This window comes from Salmo salar, chromosome 18 (assembly GCF_965601325.2).
Source record: "Salmo salar chromosome 18, fSalSal1, whole genome shotgun sequence".
Classification (NCBI taxonomy): domain Eukaryota; kingdom Metazoa; phylum Chordata; class Actinopteri; order Salmoniformes; family Salmonidae; genus Salmo; species Salmo salar.
The window spans coordinates 20018790-20041927 of NC_138308.1; the positions used below are offsets into that span (position 1 = coordinate 20018790).

The 23138-nt window shown below is 41.0% G+C and overlaps 1 protein-coding gene across 1 annotated transcript in view; it reads left to right on the top strand.

Moving 5' to 3' along the window:
• LOC106577001 (protocadherin-15) overlaps positions 1-23138 on the top strand; it is a 263912-nt gene that overhangs the window by 22375 nt on the left and 218399 nt on the right. The window contains exon 2 of the mRNA XM_082964779.1: positions 13753-13871. Coding sequence (XP_082820905.1) covers positions 13781-13871 — 91 coding nt within the window. The 5' untranslated portion in view covers positions 13753-13780. The remainder of the gene's footprint in view (positions 1-13752; positions 13872-23138) is intronic.

The following is a 23138-nucleotide window of genomic DNA, read 5'->3' on the forward strand; positions in this document are numbered from 1 at the left end:
ATGAGGCATACACACACACACACACACACACACACACACACACACACACACACACACACACACACACACACACACACACACACACACACACACTTCACTCTCTCTCTCTCACTCTCTCTCTCTCTCTTTATCTTTCTCTCTCTCTCTCTCTCACACACACTGATTATGTCTATTCTGCATTTACTGTAAAATGAAAACATAACACCAACAAGCACAGCGGCTGTATCTTGTTCTATCTATTTCTCCATTATAGTAAACATATTAAAGCTTTCAATTGCTTTCAGGAGGACTGCAAAAGCATGTAATGGTGTTTATTCCATCCCCTATTACGCTTCGAACACAGCAACAGCATCCTTGCGCAAAATAGAATGCAGCATCATCTGGATATGTTGCAACGTTCACCTTCTGCTACTATTTCTGTCAAGCCGTCTACGCATACAGTTTGACGCATACGTTGGATACGTATGCACCACATAGAACGCACCGCAACTGCCTCTGCAACGCAATGCTGCAAGGAAAACACAGCGTTTCATTGGAAATGAATGTAATTCTGGTGTACCAAATGCAATGATGCTGTCGATGTTTTCGAAGCGTTAGGGTCACTATGCTGCAGCAGAACTACCCAGGAAAGACTGTCGGATGTTAACACTTCCCAGTCCAGAAGGCTGAATATTCCTGCCACATTAACTTTAAAGCATGGTTACAATAACTGCAATTAAACTACTAAACTCAGAAGAAAAAAAGAAAGATATTTTTTTCAGGACCCTGTCTTTCAAAGATAATTCGTAAAAATCCAAATAACTTCACAGATCTTCATCGTAAAGGGTTTAAACACTGTTTCCCATGCTTGTTCAACGAACCATAAACAATTAACGCACATGCACCTGTGGAACGGTCGTTAAGACACTAACAGCTTACAGACGGTAGGCAATTAAGGTCACAGTTATGAAAACTTAGGCCTTTCTACTGATTGGAAAAACACAAAAAGAAAGATGCCCAGGGTCCCTGCTTGTCTGTGTGAACGTGCCTTAGGCATGCTGCAAGGAGGCATGAGGACTGCAGATCTCGCCAGGTTAATAAATTGCAATGTCCGTACTGTGAGATGCCTAAGACAGCGCTACAGGGAGACGGGATGGACAGCTGATCATCCTCGCAGTGGCAGACCACGTGTAACAATACCTGCACAAGATTGGTACATCCGAACATCACACCTGCGGGACAGATACAGGATGGCAACAACAACTGCCCGAGTAACCCCAGGAATGCACAATCCCTCCATCAGTGCTCAGACTGTCCGCAATAGGCTGAGAGAGGCTGGACTGAGGGCTTGTAGGTCTGTTGTAAGGCAGATCCTCACCAGACATCACCGGCAACAACATCGCCTATGGGCACAAACCCACCGTCGCTGGACCAGACAGGATTGACAAAAAGAGCTCTTCACTGACGAGTCGCAGTTTTGTCTCACCAGGGGTGATGGTCGGATTCGCGTTTATCGTCAAGGAATGAGCCTTACACCAAGGCCTGTACTCTGGAGCGGAATCGATTTGGAGGTTGAGGGTCTGTCATGGTCTGGGGCGGTGTGTCACAGCATCATCGGACTGAGCTTGTTGTCACTGCAGGCAATCTCAACACTGTGCATTACAGGGAAGACATCCTCCTCCCTCATGTGGTACCCTTCCTGCAGGCTCATCCTGACATGACCCTCCAGCATGACAATGCCACCAGCCATACTGCTCGTTCTGTGCATGATTTCCTGCGAGACAGGAATGTCAGTGTTCTGCCATGGCCAGCGAAGAGCCTGGAACTCAATCCCATTGAACACGTCTGGGACTTGTTGGATCGGAGGGTGAGGGCTAGGGCCATTCACCCCAGAAATGTCTGGGGACTTGCAGGTGCCTTGGTGGAAGAGTGGGGTAACATCTCACAGCAAGAACTGGCAAATCTGGTGCAGTCCATGAGAAGGAGAAGCACTGTAGTACTTAATCCAGCTGGTGGCCACACCAGATATTGACTGTTACTTTTGATTTTGACCCCTTTTGTTCAGGGACACATTATTCAATTTCTGTTAGTCACATGTCTGAACAAGTTTCACAGTTTATGTCTCAGTTGTTGAATCTTGTTATGTTCATACAAATATCTACACATGTTAAGTTTTTGCTGAAAATAAACACAGTTTACAGTGAGAAGACGTTTCTTTTTTTGCTGAGTTTGTGATTAAGTTAAACAAATACATTGACAGTAGCTCTAAAACATCTAGTTTTTTGCCAGTGTCCTGTATGCATTGTTTGTTTACAAAGCTGCTGTGCTGCTTCACTCCAACACACAAATAATTAATTAATTAATCAGTTAATTAATAATACAGATGGCTAGCAAAAAGCTAACAGAGACAGGCCAACAGGTAATAGAAAGGTTCAAGAAGATAAGCTTGTGGCAGCTGCAGGTGTGTTTAGTGAGTGCTTCTATCTCTGCCCGGCTCCTAGCTGAGGCATACCATGAGGCACGGAGCCCCAGTCCATTTGCCTGCGCTAATCACCCCAGTCATTATGAAGCGGGAGGACCCCTAGCTAGGACTGATTACATCTCACAGTGTGTAATGAATATCTACTACTTTTTTCTGGCAGGGACCTCACAGAGACATTAGCTTACTCTCCAGCTCTTCTGTTCCAGCTCCAGCTCTCTTCTTTATTCCAGGTGACGGGGTAACAGAGACAGTAACAGTAGTCGTTTGTGGACAGCGTGCAATATCATGCAAGGCCGGCTCACTTAACGTCACGTTGAGGGACGTCCAGTTTGGGTTACTGGACCGCTAGCTGCAGGAGCGGGTGTGTGCTGAGGAGATTTGGTTACGGTAGCAGAAGGGTTGTTGTGAGGAGAGGGTGTTTCTATGGAAGGCTGTCAGCAGGTGAAGGTTCAGTCTGGGACGTCTTTGACCTGGCTTTTACAGGACCTGGCCCTCAGGCTAACAAGGTTCTTTGTAATGCCTCTGCCCTGTCAATTAGAACAAACACTTAGAGCTGTCAGTCGAATTATCACACCTTTTACATAATTATTGTAGTATTATAATTGATTAGACAACTAGAACAAAACACAATGAAATTGTGCGTTTCGCAGTGCAGGAACAAAGTTATGTTTTTGAATTAAGATGTAACAAGTTAAACCATCTACAGCCGTTATTGTTGTAATCAGACTATAGTGAAGGGTCTGTATACATGCTGATAAAGACATACTCCTTATGGTGCTGTCTCTTTGTTTACGGCAGCATTTTTATGGTAAAAAGTGCTGCTTACACTCTTAGAAAAAAAGGATTCCAAAAGGATTCTTCAACTGTCCCCATAGGATAACCATTTTTGGTTCAAGGTAGAACCCTCTGTGGAAAGGCTTCTACAGTGCATTCGGAAAGTATTCAGACCCCTTGACTTTTTCCACATTTTGTTACATTACATCCTTATTCTAAAATGTAATAAATCATTTTTTGTCCTCGTCAATCTACACACAATACCCCATAATGACAAAGGGAGAACTGTTTATTTTTTTATTTTAGCAAATGTATTAAAAATGTAAAAATATTAATACAGTATTTACATAAGTATTCAGACCCTTTGAAATGCAACTTGAAATTGAGCTCATGTGCATCCTGTTTCCATTGATCATCCTTGGGATGTTCCTACAACTTGACATGATTTGGAAAGGCACATACCTGTCTATATAAGGTCTCACAGTTGACAGTGCATGTCAGAGCAAAAACCAAACCATGTGGTCGAAGGAAATGTCCGTAGAGCTCTGAGACAGGATTGTGTCGAGGCACAGATCTGGGGAAGGGTAGCAAAATAATTCTGCATCATTGAAGGTCCCCAAGAACACAGTCCTCCATCATTCTAAAATGGAAGAAGTTTGGAACCACCATAACTTCCTAGAGCTGGCCGCCTGGCCAAACTGAGCAATCAGGGGAGAAGGGCCTTGGTCAAGGAGGTGACCCAGAACCCGATGGTCACTCTGACAGAGCTCCAGAGTTCATCTGTGAAGATGGAGAAACTACCAGAAGGAGAACCATCTCTGCAGCACTTCACCAATCAGGCCTTTATGGTAGAGTGGCCAGATGGAAGCCACTCCTCAGTAAAAGGCACATGACAGCCTGCTTGGAGTTTGCCAAAAATCACCCAAGGACTCTCAGACCATGAGAAACAAGATTCCCTGTTCTGATGAAACCAAGATTGAGCTCTTTGGCCTGAATGCCAAGCATCATGTCTGGATGAAACCTGGCACCATCCTTACGGTGAAGCATGGTGGCGGCAGCATCATGCTGTGGGGAGCAAAGTACAGAGAGATCCTTGATGAAAACCTGCTCTAGAGCACCTCAGGACCTCAGACTGCGGCAAAGGTTCACCTTCCAACAGGACAATGGCCCTATGCACACAGCCAAGACAACGCAGGAGTGGCTTCGGGACAAGTCTCTGAATGTCCTTGAGTGGCCCAGCCAGAGCCCGGACTTGAACCCGATCGAACATCTCTGGAGAGACCTGAAAATAGCTGTGCAGCGACGCTCCCCATCCAACCTGACAGAGATTGAGAGGATCTGCAAAGAAGAATGGGTGAAACTTCCCAAATACAAATATGCCAAGCTTGTAGCGTCATACCCAAGAAGACCTGAAGCTTTAACCGTGCCAAAGGTGCTTGTTACTGAGTAAAGGGTCTGAATACTTATGTAAAGTTGATGTTTCAGTTTTTTATATTTAATACATTTGCAAACAAATCTAAATATCTGTTTTTGCTTTGTCATTATGGGGTATTGTGTGTAGATTGGTGAAAATTATTACTTTTTTAATCCATTTTAAAATAAGGCTTAAACGTAACAAAATGTGGAAAATGTCAAGTGTTCTGAATACTTCCGAATGCACTGTACATGGAACCCAAAACGTTTTTACTTGTAGCCAAAAGGGTTCTTCTACCGGGAACAAGAAGGGGTTCTTCAAAGGGTTCTCCTATGGGGACAGCCGAAGAACCGTTTTATGTTCTAGACAGCACCTTTTTTCTAAGAGTGTATAGTCTGATTTATGGTACCATGTGTTGTTTTCTTGTACAAGTTGTATGAGTTGCATATCTGCATGCATGATTGATTATGTTTTGTTTGTCATTAATTCACTTGATCAGTCAGATGACACACAGTACTGTACAGTATATCACTCACAATGCTTTGGGGAGGAGTTGGGCTATAATTGCGTCTAATTTTAAACTGATGATTTTGCAATTCTCAATATCTGTCTCCAAGGGGAGGAGTTTCAGATAAGTGATATTGGAGGCAAACTTTGTAAAGAACGATCCTGGTGAAGATTGTATATCAAACTCAAAGTAACTCATGGAAACTCTGTAGAGTGCTGAAACATGGACAGTTAAGCTACTACTGGTAAATATTTTGAAGGGTCATTAACAATGGTTTTAATCTCCTACCATGTTTCGTTCTCAGAGGTTTTAGTATCTAGCCCAGTGATCCTATTTAGGGACAGTTCCAGACATGCCAGGCCAGGCCATTTTATACAAATGGGATTACATCAATGAGGCTTGATGCCTCAGCCAAGTAGTGCAATGTGCAACATTGGAGGCCTGCATTGGGACCTACACTGACCCAATAACTGGAACATCCTTAGATGAGTCAAACACGCACACGTGCACACAAACAAACACATGCACACCCACAAACACTTCCACCAAACACACACACACACACACACAAACACACACACACACACACACAAACACACACACACACACACACACACACACACACACACACACACACACACACACACACACACACACACACACACACTAGATGCCGTAATTGACTGCTTGATAAGTCGAGGCGTAGATTGATGGCTTGATGGTTTCTTTCTGCAGGGGTGGATGTTGTTTTTTTCTGGCTCTGTTCCAGTAGATGCTCAGAACATCTACTCAGTGATTGTGAAAAGACAATACAATGTATTTTCTTTCTTGTCTCGTCAGCTACTTGAACAGAGAGAGAGAGTCAGACTTTGGACAGGCATTTCCGAAGCACAGCTTATATGACTTATATCCACTCAGGATACACATGGACACAGCAACAACTGTTTTGAGTGGATATTGGAATTTACTGCAGCTTATTTCTTATAGACTAGCGGAGGTGGGACCAAGTCACTATTATTCGAGTCACAAGTAAGTCTCAAGTCACAAGATCTGAGTCTCAAGTCAAGTCCCAAGTAGAACGGGTCAAGACTCGAGTCAACTCCAAGTCTCAAGTCAAAAACAAATCTATACTGTACATGCAACGACTTGTTCAACCACAAATCGTTGTCTATTTATCGAGGCTACAGGACAGCCCTTTGCATTATTTTGTCTGCAATTATTAGCCTATGTAATTGTAAAATATGGATCTTGTAGTAGTGGTAAGCGCATGAAATCAGCAGAAGGCAGGTTGACATGCTCAGAGTGTAGATGTATTTACAGGTCTTGGTGATCCAATGGTGAAAGCGCCATATCATACAAAATATACAAATAGATTTATGAAATACACACAGGCAATAACCCAAAAGAAATAGCCTCTGTATCAGGCTTAACCTGTCCTATCTGAGAAACCAAATCGAGTCTGTCTAACAGGAGCTCAAAATGAAAATGTATTGTAGTAGGCCTAAAAAACATGAAATAGAAATGTCTACGTGTTGCAATAAACAGTAAGGTAATGTAATGATGAAACACTTGCAATTATTGTAGTATTAGATGGAATATAGATTTACCACATAAGGTCTATGCATTTCAACGTGTGAAAGCAAGAGCAAACATTTCAGCAGGAGAAAAAAAGCCCTCTCCACTGGCGGGAGTTTTGAGACTGCAAGTGAAAAGCAGTGCCTATGGTGCGTCTTCGCCACAGTAATTGTCACGGCTGTCGCCAGGAGAAGAGGACCAAAGTGCAGCGTGTGTGTCGTTCCACATTTTTTTTACTCTGTGAAACTATGCAATACATGAATAAACAAAACAACAAACCGTGACGCAGAGGTAAAACAAACACTACTCAAAAATAATCACCCACAAAACCCAGGTAGAAAAACCCCTACTTAAGTATGATCTCCAATTAGAGACAACGAGGACCAGCTGCCTCTAATTGGAGATCATCCAAACCAACACAGAAATACAAAAACTAGAACCTAACAACATAGAAATAGAACACATAGAATAAACCCCCCTGTCACGCCCTGAATAAACCCCCCTGTCACGCCCACGCCCTACTCTACCATAGAAAATAACAGCTTACCATGGTCAGGACGTGACAGTAATATTTGATTTTAACAACAAATTACAATCGCAAGCTTCATAAGTAAAATATCAATATCAAGCAATTGTTACATACCAAAAGACCAGTAGACCTACAGTATGGTAGTAATTGTTAAGTTAATATTATTGATCACCAAACAATTTTTGGAGCTGCATATTTATTTATTATGGCAATCTTCTCTCTCTACAATTTGTTTGTGCTGCACCCGAACAGCAAATCAGCAATTTGTTCTCTAGCTCACCCAACCTGTGTTGATTGACAGTTTGCTGGTCCAATCAGTGTGCAGAGTGTGCGTTTCACTAGGCAATCTGTTGAAGTTTTTTTGCAAGGGCGATGCTGCGGCTACCATCTCTTGCTGCGTGTAGATTAATCCATGTGCCACAAAATGAGTGACAAAACATTACAAAACCTGGCCAGATAATTTCAAGTCATCAGTCTCAAGTTAAAGTCTAGTCCAGAGTCTTGAGGCTCCAAGTCCAAGTCAAGTCTCAAGTTATTTTATTTTCTATCAAGTCATCAAATTTGTGACTCAAGTCCAAGTCATGTGACTCAAGTCCACAACTCTGTAGACTAGAATATAGCCTTCTACAGGAAACCTCGGAAATCTGTTGTATGGCCCTGACCAACAGGCAAAATGTTCAACTGAAGTTAGGTTGTAATGCCAAAGTGTCTTTTCAGCTTTGTTGACCCCTACTTATATACATCCAGTATATACATATGCTCAACCTTTGTACTGTAGAATCATCAGAACATGGAAAAACCTCTTCAAATGCCATGTCCTGCATGTAAATCTTTAGTTGCCGAGTGTGATTGATATCAAAAGTCATCCTCGTTATTGACGAGTATGAAGACAAGCTTGAAGTGGCTGCCAGCAGATGGGATGTTAAAAGAGATTATACAGGTACCATGAGTGTTAGATCAGCTCTTCACTCGTTTCATGTGTAATGGAAAGATATGATTCCCTTTTATCAAGACACTTCCGACACTCAGAAGCAGAAAAGAGCTAGTCGGGGAAAAAGAAAGTCTGATGAAAGAGAGGAGAAGGAGATGAGAAGCTGTTCTTGTTTTTATTTCAGATGGAGTAGGGCTCCTACTGTACCCTCGCTGGATAAAGCCCAGCCTTGTCAGTCTCCATGTTATCCATAACCGTGATTGCTTCACTCCCCCCACCCCCTCCCCCCTCGGCACAATCTGTTTGATCTCACTGCTTCACTTCCACTATGTTATTCCGGCCACATAAATGTCCTACAAGAGATACTGACTGAAATACAGACTCGCAGCAGAGATTAGAGGTTGAGAATCATGTTGTAGTTACAGTATGTTTCCCCAGATGTTGTCATATAAAAAGTATCATCCAAAGTAAAGGACATAGTTAAACTTTACACATTCAGTAGTCAGTGGTGGAAAAAGTACTCAATTGTCATACTTGAGTAAAAGTAAAAATACCTTAAGATAAAACACAGTAAAATTCTACTTAAGTAAAAGCCTAAAAGTATTTTGGTTTAAATACACTTAAGTATCAAAAGTAAATGTAATTGCAAAAATATACTTAAGTATCAAAAGTAAAAGTACATTTTCAAATTGCTTATATTAAGCAAACCAGACGGCACAATTATCTTGTTGTAATTGTTTATAGCTAGCCAGCGGCACACTCCAACACCCAGACATAATTTACAAACAAAGCATTTGCGTTTAGTGAGTCCGCCAGATCAGAGGCAGTAGGGATGACCATTCAAAATGTAACGAGTACTTTTGGGTGTCAGGAAAAATTTATGGAGTAAAAGATACATTATTTTCTTTAGGAATGTAGTGAAGTAAAAGTTGTCAAAAATATAAATAGTAAAGTTAAGTACAGATACCCAAAAAAACGACTTAATTAGGTAGTACTTTAAAGTATTTTTACTTAAGTACTTTACACCACTGTCAGAAGTCCACCATCCCATTGGTGTAGTTGGAGCAATTGTGATAAACAAAAGAAGGAACGGAGACATGACATCAACTAACAATTTTCTCATTTCACCACCATCTTCCTCCAATACCATCAGCATGTTCCTTTAGAGTCACAGTAAAGCCTGGGTTGTGGCTAGAAAACATGCTCATGGCTTTGTTAACCTTGTACGCCAGGAAAACATTCAGTTGACTCACTATGCCACCAAGTTTGTGCTCCCCTTATTCTCTTCTCCTAGAGTCACATGGATTTCTTTCTCCCCATGAGGACAGGGATGTTATGACAGACAGTTTAGGCTCAGACAGGAAGTAATCTGGGGAGAATCCTGAAAGATGGCCCTCCCCTCTCTCCAGAGTTTCTGGGCCCTGAAGACTGGCTTCAAACGTGTACTGATCAGCCCTGTTAAGACAGATAGATGTACATGGGAAATGAACCTGGCTTCAAAGGGAACACCACTGGGATGAGAGCGAGAGATATGAAGAGGCAGAAAGAGAGAGAGTTGGAGAGAGAGAATACATACAAAAAATGTCATTGTCGCAGTCGAAGAAGAGATACAACAGCTGGGGTTGTTCTCCATTATCCCCTGGTGTAATCCGCTAGTTATATCTATGATTTGTGTGCGTGCTTGTGTGTCTGTCTGGATGTAAGTCTCCCTGGATAAGAGCATCTGCTAAATTACAAAAATGTAAAACATTTAAATGTCTGTTTGTCTTGGTGGTATGTATGTGTTCTTGTGTCACAAATAATTATTCTGTCAGCATATGTGCTAAGATGACTGACAGAGGTGCTGATATGGTCCGGGGGATATCTGTGACTGCTTGCCCTGCCACCGTATGGTTTAAAATCACATTTTGCAGCGTATCTCCTTCTCCCAGAATATATCGACTGAGGAAGTTCTGACTCAAAATACCCCTTACAGATAAAAGCTAAAACACTTATATTCTTCTCCAAGACACCTTGCATCTGTATAGGGAAATATATGTATGTGCTGTGCACTGTGTAATTCAATCACATAGGCTACATAGAGTGACAAGAACACACTAGGTGGTCTACTGTGATAGATGTGTCCAGCGAGGATTTGAATACACTGAAGAAGAAAAAAAAGGTTCTTAAATGGTTCTTCATCAGCTCTTAAGGTTCCTTGTAGAACTCTTGACTGATAAAGAGCTTTTGAGTTAAGTGGGGGGTTCTTGACATGGCATCTACTGTTCTTCAGAATTCTAAAAGGTTGAAATGTATGGAAGCCTGCAGATGTGTCCCTTTCATAGCATGTTCTCTGCTCATCAGTCAACATGCTCTGATTGATATGCATTACAATCTTTTTCATAAATATCCAAATGTTTTTTTTTTATTATAAAAAAATGCATGCTACTCATTGATATGTTTGAAAATTGTTGCTATAATGAAATCTGGTGGGTTAGGGCTTGCCATATACTGTACAGTAGCTGCATGGAAAGCCATGATTTCTCCTTGAGACATCAAATTGATGTTGAAAGCCCAGCAAAATGCTTTAACTGATTTATTTAATCTTCCTATGAACTCATAATGCTTTTCCAAGTCGCAGGTGTAGTACGACGTAGCATATCATCGCTTGACTCCAAAACACCTGTCGTCTTTCTTTTATACGGCATGACTAAAAACTGTGGATACGTGGTTTATGTCCTGCTCTCATCTGATCCTCTGAGGTAAATTGCAGCATAGCTACATCATCATCTGATGGAACATTTTGGTGAGTATCAAAGTTGGCTAGATTCATCTAGTGTAATTTATTATAAATTATTTTAAACCATATTCCTAAATGTCAGTAATTTGTCAGTGAACAGTATAGCTACTACCTAACTGATCTGGCTTGGGGGAGCACAGTAAGGTAGATAAAGTTATAACACAGACACAATGTTTAACCTGTAGTTATTAGTTAACATTAGTTAGCTATCTAGTTACCAGTATCTTTGGTTATATCGACTAACGTTAACTGTCTACAAGCTAGACAGTATTGCTTCTTTGGTTTACAGGGAACTCTCACACATGGTGCAGCTACCTAGCTAGCTAGCTATTTAGCACCATGCGATGTTAGCTAGCTAGCTACATTATCTAAGTTAGATATCTACCAAGCTTGGTATGCTCTCACCAAGTCAGATCACAAAAGTATCTCTGGCCAAGTCAGATGAGTTAGCTAGCTAGGTTGGGTTTTCCAAGTTAGCTAGAAAACAAACTTGTCAGTAATATCATCATGTGAGATGTTAGTTGTTTGAACCAAAACCAAACTTCTCAGTAATATCATCATGTGAGATGTTAGTTGTTTGAACCAAAACCTATCACTCGCTAAATACGAACAGTGACTTGCTAATGTTAGCAAAACACAGTGGTGTACAGCAAAATGTTATGCCCGGTGTAGCTAACTAGCTATTTACGTTAGCTAGCATCATACATGATGTTAGCTATAACATATTAAGCTGACAATATTGGGGAAGGGACACAATTGAATGAAATATTAGATAGATAGTAATCTTGGTGATTGTTGTTTCACATGTGAATCTGATTCATAAGTGGGTTGTCTGTTCAATTATGTTTTCACTTTTTAGTCAGCAATGCCATTCCTATATTATGGGCCAATGAGCACCTCACGCTGGCATTGAGAAATGTAGCTAGCTAGTAAGTGTTGCCAAACAGTGCCCCTTACTGCCAGTAAAAAATAATAGCATATTTAATGGGTAGTTTGTTTTAAGTACCAATTTATTAATTTCTCATTTAGTTAATGAATACAATAAATTAAAAAAGAATGAAGGTACATAATGTATTTACAATATATATGATGGAATTAACTCTTAGAAAGTCTCAACTGTTACTGTATGTTTTTGTGGTGAATTTGACATATTTGTCTGGTATTTTGAGGACTTATTTAGTTAATCTCATATAGTTTATGAATAAAATGCAATAGATTAATTCATTTACAGAATGTGTGTACATCATGGATTTACATAATTTATGGTTTATTCTCTTCTTGGAAGAGATGACAGCACTCATGCACAAGGACGTGGATAAGCTACTGATAATCAATCTGCATAAAATGGCAGTCAACGTAGTTGAGAAGGCCCCAAAGAGTCCCCTGAAGATGTTATGTGCCCAGTTGCTAGATGGCTGCCAAACAGAGGTGGAGAAAGTAGGTCTGTGGTTTTATATTATTACTCTTAAAGTTCAGTATAAAGTGGGCAGCTGCTAGGGGGGTCCACTGATTTTTCAATGGTGGTGGGCAGGCTAGGTGGCGCAACAGTGGATACTTATTCACACTTGAGCAGGGAATGTTAACGCAATGTTCAATAACAGTATAGGAAGTGTGATGAATTAAGATGTTTAATTCTGTTTTTCAGGCCATATGGTCAATAGAGCCATATTCCTGCTGCCATATATCTTCAAAGAGGATCAGCACAGTTGTTTGTGGTTACTTGTCGTTATGACATTTTGGAACACTCATTCGTTTTCTGTAAGCCATTAGTGCAGGGCTCTACAATTAGATTATTGTTCACTTCTTAGATTATACTGTACCTCTATTATTGAACAATGACTTCGTTTTAAATTGTACTTTGAAATGAATGGAAATTATACTTTGTTGGAAATTGTACTTTGAGTTTGAAATGAAATGATACTTCGTTTGAAATTGTACATTCTACTTTGTTTTGTGCTTGGTTGTGTAATAAACTATTGGTACATTTGAGATTTGTTTAGTCATGACTGATTATTTCAATACAGTTTAAAGAGTTAATGTATTTTAACAAAATTCCTGAAGAGCCACCATTTGAGAGAACCATTTGATTTAGGTTCTATACAGAAACTTTTAGAGATCTAAGTAGAACCATCAATGCTGTGCTTCAAAGGGTTGGGTTATGGTTAGGGCCAGGGTTCTTTTATAACTGTTTAATTGTTTCCTTGTGTAACCAATAATGGATCTTTGTAGAACCTTTAATGCTGGATCCTTGTGAAACTAATAATGGATCTTTGGAGCTTTAGCATTTTTTGTTTTGGTAGGGCTCTTTAAAGAACCATCCCATGTATGGTTCTTCAGAATGGCATCACTCTCAAAAACCCTATTTGGTTCCAACTTGCACCTTTATTGTTGATGCATTTATAATGTACCTGAACTGCATCTACTTCAGCTATATCTACAATGTATTGTGTTGGGATAATGTGATGTCTTCCCAATTCACACACGATAACGTACACAGAGAATGTGAGCAACACGCACATTGCCTGCACATGTGTCCCACTATGGCTCAGTAACAACCATGGCTTTTCTGTACAATTCTGTGCATGTGTGTCTGTCTTTGTTTGTCCGCCTGCGTGTGTAGCCTATGTACACGTGCGGTCGTAGCCTGTAATTTGAATGAGTATTACGTATGTCCATTATGAGCAGTCTTAGCTAACAGGTGTGTGCTGGACAAGAACACCTGGGCTGAAATGTGTTATCTCTGGCCATTTAATGAAGTGTCCCTCTTTTCCTCCCGTCCAGGTGGGCAGGCAATAACGTTTGACAGAAGATGCGACGGGGGCCATGTGTCTTCAGATGGCTGGGGATAAGCATGGCGCTCCTCTCTCTGATCACCTACAGCTGGGCCCAGAAAACAGAAGGTACAGTAGATGGACAGGCCTTAACGGGATGTGTGAAGTTGGGTATTATGACAGCAAATCAATCAATTTCCATTGTAAAATTGACAATTAAGTGTCTATTCTATTATATAGTATATTATATGTGCTGAGTGAAAACATGCATACTGTTTAAGGTAGACCTTTTCACTGGAGTGTGTGCCTGTGAGCTTTTTTGAAAAGCATAATAACAAAGAGTCCAGAGATTGGCTGGTAAGATGAGGGGGTCAGGACAAATGGCCAGGACAAATTGTCTGAGTTAAGCCAGGGGGCTGAGCAGTAGCTAATTACTTTCTTGGATGGATGTATAGATATTCTCTATGATACTTAATCACGGTGCACTCACAGTAAGCTCCCGAGTGTCAAGCCTATCCCTCGTCATCAATATGACTCAAAAGGCATTATGTTAAATATTTATACATCCCTCATTACTGTCAGTATAGTTGAATTAGCTGGAGAAGAGGATGCTCCTTGTAGTGTAATGTACTGTACAGTGAAAATATATACTTTCTAACACTTAGTAGAAAATGGAATCCATTAAAATGTTTCTGAGACAGTCAGAAAATTCTGAACTGTAAAGTACAATAACTAAAGACATAACCATACTTGACTTCCCCAGTATGATACTGTTTCTAACTTGTCCCGAGGAGTTTTATTGTATTTAACTAGGCAAGTCCGTTAAGAACAAATTCTTATTTACATTGACGGCCTACCGGGGAACAGTGGGTTAACGGCCTTGTTCAGGGGCAGAACGACAGATTTTTACCTTGTCAGCTCAGGGATTCAATCCAGCAACCTTTCAGTTACTGGCCCAACACTTTAACCACTAGGCTACCTGCCGCCCCAGGATATGTCACTTTAATTCAAGAAGTGTCCTTATTTCCTTCCTTTCTTCCTTTCTCCTTTCCTTCATTCCTCCCTCTTTCCTTTCCTTCTACTGTATTACTAAAGCATGATACTTGTACAAAAATGGAATGGAGTGCCTCCTCCTCAAGGTGAAAGCAAAGCATTGTGGGTTCCTTGTGGAAACTGTCTAGATGCATAAACAGCCAAGCATCTGCCACTGTTGAGTGAAGAGAGTACTGACCTAAAATATCATCGTTTTTATTACCCCTGGAATATGGATTTATTTGTACCGTTTTACAGTTTCTGTAAAGTTAGTCTTCTTTTAATGCATGGCTTACCTTGGAGAAACCACTGTAGGTAATGCCTTTAAAGCTGCTATCTTTCACAGTTTTATAGAGTTTTGGCTGGCACGCATATCAGCTCATTAATTAGCTCCTGTCACCTTGGGGGAAAGTGAGTTCCTGCTTAAATAAGTCCTTTTTTCCCAGAGCCTATGTGTGTGAGTGCATGTTGGAGTGTTTGTTTTGTCTGTGTGCACTTAAGTGTATTATGCGCATGTGTGTGTGCAGTCGTAGCCTGTAATTTGAATGAGTGTTTGTATTACGTACGCCCATGTGTATGTTTGTGCTTTTCTTGCATCCACATTTTGAGCAGGCTTAGCAGAAGCCTGGCTGGCCTTCGCCTAAACAAGCAAACAACAACAAAAAAACGTATCTTCTGACCACATTCAATCTCTTTGTGGGTAATTGAGTCTAGGCAAAGGTCTGACAATTTTACATATTTCCACTAGCCATTGTCAAGTATTTAACGTGTCATTTGATGTAACACAAAAGTCGATGGAAGAGTGTGGTAGCTAATGTTATTTTGAACTAGTGCTTTAGAACCGGTATCCTCAGTCAGAGTTGTTGCACATAAACTTACATCTCTTATGTATCTACTCCATATGGATGTAAGTGACCAGACTGGCACATGATTATATAGTTCCTGTACTTGTCCTCCTTGTCTCTGTGCCGTCTCTGTATTTATCTCACGGTACGGTGACCTGCTCCTGTATCAGTGGAGCTCCAGCCCACTGATTATAACTGGGGATGCAGCCTATAATTTGAACGAATGCAGACGGGATAATTACACAGGGAGCAGGTAGGAATTAGAGGTAGTTAGAACAATCACAAGTGAGAGTTGATTGGATCACTGCGTGGAAACACGGACGCTTGTTGAAGCATGAGAGGGAACAGTGTCTGTGATGTGTTTACGAGAATGTGTGCATTCGTGTGTGTGTGTGTGTGTGTGTGCGCGAGTGTGTTCCCAACTGTGCATGTGCATGCATATTTTCTCAGTGTCACCTTGGTTTGAGCGGGCCTTCTTAGGCCATTTCCAACCATAAATCTCCCGGTCTATAGTCTCACTGTCTGTTTGTTGTCTGTCTGTCAGCATTCAAGGGTACAACAATGTTGTTACAGTATACAAAAAACATGCAACAATAATTTATATATCGAAACATGGAAATGACATGAAAACACCAACTAAAGATAAGAGAATAGTTATCGCACAGCTCTTTGTTTCTCTTTCTGCCTTTCTACAGTATGTATCCCATCCTCATGTTCCTTTCATCCTCTCTTTCCTAGAGCTCTTTCTTCACCTTCTCATCTCCTCTTTGCCTCATATGCTTTAGCTGGCTTATATCTCTGACAGTCAGTCTGAATACTGTGAGTCTGTCTGAACAGTGTGGCATGGCGCTATGCAGTGCAGTATTCCCATCATGCATATTCCCTGTCTGTCCATCCACTGTCTGTCTCTGAGGATCAGCGATCAGCAGGCCCCATAGCTTAGGAAAGGATCATGAAAGGTCAAGCCTCAATCTGGATGACAACGCACAAACCTTTCTCATACCTCTCTCTACCTCTCAATACAATCACTCAAAATCTCCTGATGTTTAGTGTGTGTGTGTGGTGTGTGTGTGTGTGTGTGTGTGTGTACATGGACTTATTTCCATCTATCCTTCTCTCTCATCCCCTTCCTTCCTTCCTTCCTTTCTCTCTCTCTCTCTCTCTCTCTCTCTCTCTCTCTCCCCCTCTCTCCATCCCCCCTCCCTTTTCTCTGTCTGAAATTGTTTCTCTATTTTAGGGATTGTTTGATTAGAGGCCAGATGCGCAGACTCTGTCTAGCAGTAGCAGTGGAGTGGGGGCAGTGGAGCGGCTGTGTGGATGTATGTTTTAATCTGGCAGAAAGCAGGCTGTAATCAGGCTCGCTGTGGCCCAGGAGGATGGGGGTTTGCTGGGCTTGGCTGAGCCTGAACTTGGCCTCTCCTGGAGCTCAGACTGGTCCATGTGCAGGATCAACTCCGAGCAATTCACTGGGAGTGTGATTGCAACACTCGAAGCAATGTCCTTTTTAAAATCGATCTAGCTTTTTTTCCCTCAAGTGAAGGAGAATGGTTGTTTATGATCTGAGTAATGCTCTCTGCAACTGTTTTCCAGCAGAAGCATGCAGAGAAATGTCCCTTCCATTCAATGAATACCTAAACCCACCTGAGGACCTGTAAGGTAAAAAATCGGTCGATATGCCCTTCAGCAAGGCACTTAACCCTAACGGCTGCTGTAAGTCACGCTGGATATGAGCGTCTGCTAAATGAGTAAAATGGAAATGTGGTATAAAAGGGGAAATCTGCAGTTAAAACAAAAAAGCGTGAACCCCACCACTTCCGGTCGACTGTGTGATCACGCTCTCCATAGCCGATGTGAGTAAGACCTTTAATCCTTAAGAGTCTATTGATACACCTGTGCGCCGATCTACTTTGCCTTCAAAAAGTATTCATACCCATTTGACTTATTCTACATTTTGTTGTTACAGCCTGAATTCAAAATTGATTAAATATGCATTTTTCTCACCCATCTACACACAATACCCCATAATGACAAAGTGAAAACATGTTTTTAGACATTTCTGCTAAATGTATTTAAAATGAAATCCAGAAATATCTAATTTACATAAGTATTCACACCCCTGAGTCAATACTTTGTAGAAGCGCCGTTGGCGCTTCTTTCTGGGTAAGTCTTTCTGGGTAAGTCTCTAAGAGCTTTCCACACCTGGCTTGTACAGCATTTGCCCATGATTCTTAAAAAAATTATTCAGGCTCTGTCAACTTGTTGTTGGTTGTTGGTCATTGCTAGACAACCATTTTAAGGTCTTGCCATAGATTTTATGGAGAGTGGCTCTACCTAATGTTGTCTTTAGAGCTCACAGTGAGCAGGATGAGCGGGAGTGGCCTGAGTTACAGTGCATTCGGAAAATATTCAGACCCCTTAACTTTTTCCACATTGTTTTCCGTTTCCGTTACTTAAAAATTGATTAAAAATAATAATAATTCTCATCAATCTACACACAATAACCCATCATGACAAAGCAAAAACAGTTTTTAGAAATTGTTGCAAATTTATAAAAAATAACAAAATAAAATATCACATTTACATAAGTATTCAGACCCTTTACTTTGTGAAGCACCTTTGGCAGCGATTACATCCTCAAGCCTTCTTGGGTATGAAGCTACAAGCTTGGCACAGCTGTATTTGGGGAGTTTCTCCCATTCTTCTCTGCAGATTCTCTCAAGCTCTGTCAGGTTGGATGGGGAGTGTCGCTGCACAGCTATTTTCAGGTCTTTCCAGTGATGTTCAATCGGGTTCAAGCCTGGGCTATGGCTGGGCCACTCAAAGTCATTCAGAGACTTGTCCTGAAGCCACTCCTGCATTGTCTTGGCTGTGGGCTTAGGGTCGTTGTCCTGTTGGAAGGTGAACCTTTGCCTAAGCGCTCTGGAGCAGGTTTTCATCAAGGATATCTCTGTACTTTGCTCCGCTCATCTTCCCTTGATCCTGACAAGTCTCCCAGTCCCTGCCGCTGAAAAACAGCCCCAGAACATGCTGGTCTGAGTCCTTTAGGTGCCTTTTGGCAAACTCCAAGCTGGCTGTCATGTTCCTTTTACTGAGAAGTGGCTGCCGTCTGGCCACTCTACCATAAAGACCTGATTGGTGGAGTGCTGCAGAGATTGTTGTCCTTCTCGAAGGTTCTCCCATCTCCACAGAGGAACATTGGAGCTCTGTCAGAGTGACCATCGGATTGTTGGTCACCTCCCTGACCAAGGCCCTTCTCCCCTGATTGCTCAGTTTGGCCAGGCGGCCAGCTCTAGGAAGAGTTTTGGTGGGTCCAAACTTCTTCCATTTAAGAATGACGGAAGCCACTGTGTTCTTGGGGTCCTTCAATGCTGCAGACATTCTTTGGTACCCTTCCCCAGATCTGTGCCTCGAAACAATCCTGTCTTGGAGCTCGACGGACAATTCCTTCGGTGTCATGGTTTGGCTTTTGCTCTGACATGCACTGTCAACTGTGGGACTATTTGTAATATATTTGCAAAAAAAATGTAAACCTGTTTTTGCTTTGTCATTATGGGGTATTGTGTGTTGATTGATGAAGTTTTATTTTTATTAACAAAATACGGAAAAAGGGAAAGGGTCTGAATACTTTTCGAATGCACCATATATCTATCATGAATAAATCCAGCACTGCTATAGTGCATTTTTTTTTTACTGTTTTGTGGTTGCCATTGCCGTGACCTCCCATTAAAATAAATATTCAGTCATTTTGAATGTTATATTGTTTTTGTTCATCTCTGAGCGATGTTCTATCGATTCCTGGGGTCATTTTATGTTTTCATGTGTATCTGATACTATTGCCGTTCAAGCAGGCAGAAATTCAGCCAGTGTGATATAGCTTAGCAATAAAGCTGCTCTCACTACAGTGGAAGTTATTAGGAATCCAACTTTTAGATCGAAAAAAACGTCTGTCATACAGTATATGTCAGATTTCAATACTGGCTAATGTCATAACGTCTTCTCTTGAATGAACCATTGATCATATGTTTTGTGATATTCCTACCTCGAGAAATGTGCATGTTAACAGAGGGTCCACCACATTTTTCCTATTTGTTTTCCTCTTCAGTCCAGGCTGCATTGCATGGTGCTGTTGAATGGCTGTTGCAAATTGTAAATTCCACTCGATCTGCAGGTTGTACATGGTGAGATTGTAGACTCCTAAATTGATAGTGTAGTTTGTTTTAGTGAAATTTATTTACAGTTAACTAACTACTTCACATGCTGATATTGACTTTGGTATTATTGTGTGTAGCTACGTTTGCTAGATAACTACCTAGCTAGCCAGCCCACAGAGAGAGCATTGCATTGTGGGTTTTGTGGTCGACTTGAGCTGCAACAGATTTCCACAACGATCTTCACATTTGCCACCAACCTTATTATAATGACAAAATGAAACATTTGTTCACCCAAAAATATTTTTCTCACATATTAGTGTTACTTAACACTGCAAATTATAGGAATTAGTGGTTTTGGGTAGATTTTTCCTTTAACTGGCAATGGGCAGCGTTGAACAAATGCCTTCCCTGTCACTCTCAGCTCTTCACCAGCCAGCAATTGCTGGCCCCAGACCAGGGTTCCCTGCTGCCCTTCTGGATGCCACTCTATGCAAGCAGATTACAGTAAGCCCCCTGGGAAATTAAGAAGTCCCTGTTCAGTTCAGTCTTCAGTCCCTCATCTAGGCATCATGCCTGCCACAACAGGGACTGGAAGGGCCATAAATGTAACCTTTGACCTTGGAGTGTTTTAAGCTGATGACGGTGATCAGTGACACTGAGGTTGGGCAATCTTCCAATCGTCTCACTGCTTGGAAAGTTGAGGTAAATCGAGGGATCTGGCTTGGTTCAAGATTCCTCAGCTCTCGCCTTGAGAGAGAGAGGTGACATTGGAAAGGGACTCCCAGACAATTCCTCTCCGTCATCAATGCTTAATATTTACTTAAAGGGCAGTAGTATTTATGAGTGCATAAGGAGGTATTATAGGTTTTATGAGATGAAGCACTTGGTGTGAAACTGCCTGGAAGAAAGCCATTCATCTACAGGAGTAGTGTTCTCTCCTTTCATTCTCTGTCTCTGATGGGAAGAGACTGTCCATGGCTGGAGAAGAATGTCTTAGTTATTCTGGCAATATCAATATGGATTGGATTGTGTGTATGCATGCATTACTAGTTAGTTGAAAAGATGGCCCAGGTGTCCATCGGTGGTGTGAGACGATGCGTTATTATTCCATGTGGGAACAACTCTCATCAAAGAATTATGAACAAACTGAATTCCCCATCAGCTAAAACGTGTTTTTAAGAACTTTGAGTGAGCCGTGGCCATTTGGTTTAGTTACTTTTTCAGATGAAGTTGTGAAAACGCAGAAGGAACTTATTTCATAGGCAGCTAAAAAAACATTCTGAAAATATAATGTCAATGGGCAGCATTATCTCAGTGGTGCCTTGTCTGAGTGCTCTGGTAATGCAGTGCTGATTGAAATGTCCTGTAAAGAATTAAGGCACTGTCTATTTCCGTAAGCCTGCTTCTTCTGAAAATACCTTGAAATGTTTTGCAGCTTTTATATCCCAGTCATGGAACAAAGTAAGATCTTGCACAAAACCAACCACATCACATCTTAAACAGGTTAGTTGTGCCTCCATCCATCTCTGAGCCCGGTTCTTTTGTGAGGAAAAACGATAAACATTTATTAATTGAAGTTTTGTAGCTTAAGGGGGAATCGGCATGTTGATTAGTGCGGGATATTATCTCCTCAAATGAAAGCAAATTACCCCGAGGTTCTAATTACAATATTTAGATTGTCCTTGGACTAAGCTCCTGGAGTGTATAGTGCCTTGATTACCAATTACTGATGGAATACTGTGTCTTTAACATTTTCTGTTTTTCCTCCTATACTTCCACTAATTTGACTGGGAACAAAAGAGATATATCTATTAAAGCAATGTTACCCTCTCTATGGTTTATGAGATGGCTAATTAAACATTAGTCTAGATGCTTCGGTGCTCGTTGATCTGCTTTGGTAATCCTAATTGTGGATAGACGTTTGTTGTTGAATGAATTATTATTAGATGTCTAATGCACTAACGCTATGCATTGTCTAGAGGTACATACTGTGGATCGAGTTACTGCAGTGCTTGTTGATCAGGTTGGTGTCCCTCCCTTCTGCGCCTTCAGAAACCCATCTATACACAATACCCCATAATGACAAAGAGAAAACATGTTTTTAGAGATTTTAGCAAATGTATTGAAAAATGAATACAGAAATATCTCATTCACATAAGTATTCACACCCCTGAGTCAATACATGTTATAATCATCTTTGGCAGCAATTATAGCTGTGAGTCTTTCTGGGTAAGTCTCTAAGAGCTTTGCACACCTGGTTTGTAAAACATTTGCGCATTTTTATATTCTTAATTCTTCAAGCTCTGTCAAGTTGGTTGTTGATCATTGCTAAACAGCCATTTTCATGTCCTGCGATAGATTTTCAAGTCAATTTAAGACTAAACTGTAACTAGGCCACTCGGCAACATCCAAAGTCATCTTGGTAAGCAACTCCAGTGAATATTTGGCTTTGTGTTTTAGGTTATTGTCCTGCTGAATGGTGAATTTGTCTCCCGGTGTCTGTTGGAAAGCAGACTGAACCAGGTTTTACTCTAGGTTTTTGCCTGTGCTTACCTCTCTTCCATTTCTTTTTATCCCCCAAAAAACTCCCTTGCCGATGACAAGCATACCCATAAAATGATGCAGCCACCACCATGCTTGAAAATATGAAGAGTGATACACAGTGATGTGTTGTCTTGGATTTGCCCCTAACATAAAGTTTTGTTTTCAGGAAATAATGTTCATTTCTTTGCCACATTTTTAGCAGTTTTACAGTGCCTTATTGCAAACAGGATGCATGTTTTGGAATATTTGTATTCCCTACAGTCTTCCTTCTTTTCACTCTGCCACTTAGGTTAGTAAAGTGGAGAAATTACAATGTTGTTGATCCGTCCTCAGTTTTCTCCTATTACAGCCATTCAACTCTGTAACTGTTTTAGTCACAATTGGCCTCATGATGAAATCCCTGAGCGGTTTATTTCCTCTCCGGTAACCGAGTTAGGAAGGACGCCTGTATCTGTGTAGTGACTTATCCACAGTATAATTAATATCTTAACAATGCTCAAAGGGATATTCAATGTTTTTTTCCATCTAGCAATAGGTTCCCTTCTTTGCGAGGCATTGGAATACCTCCCTGGTCTTTGTGGTTGAATCTATGTTTGAAATTCACTGCTTGACTGAGGGACCTTACAGATAATTGTGTATGTGGGGTACAGAGATGAAGTAGTCATTCAAAAATCATGTTAAACACTGTTATAGCACACAAAGTGAGTCCATGCAACTTATTATGTGACTTTGTTAAGCACATTTTTACTCCTGAACTTATTTAGGCTTGCCATAACAAAGGGGTTGAATATTTACTTATTTTTTATTGTATTTTTTATTTCACC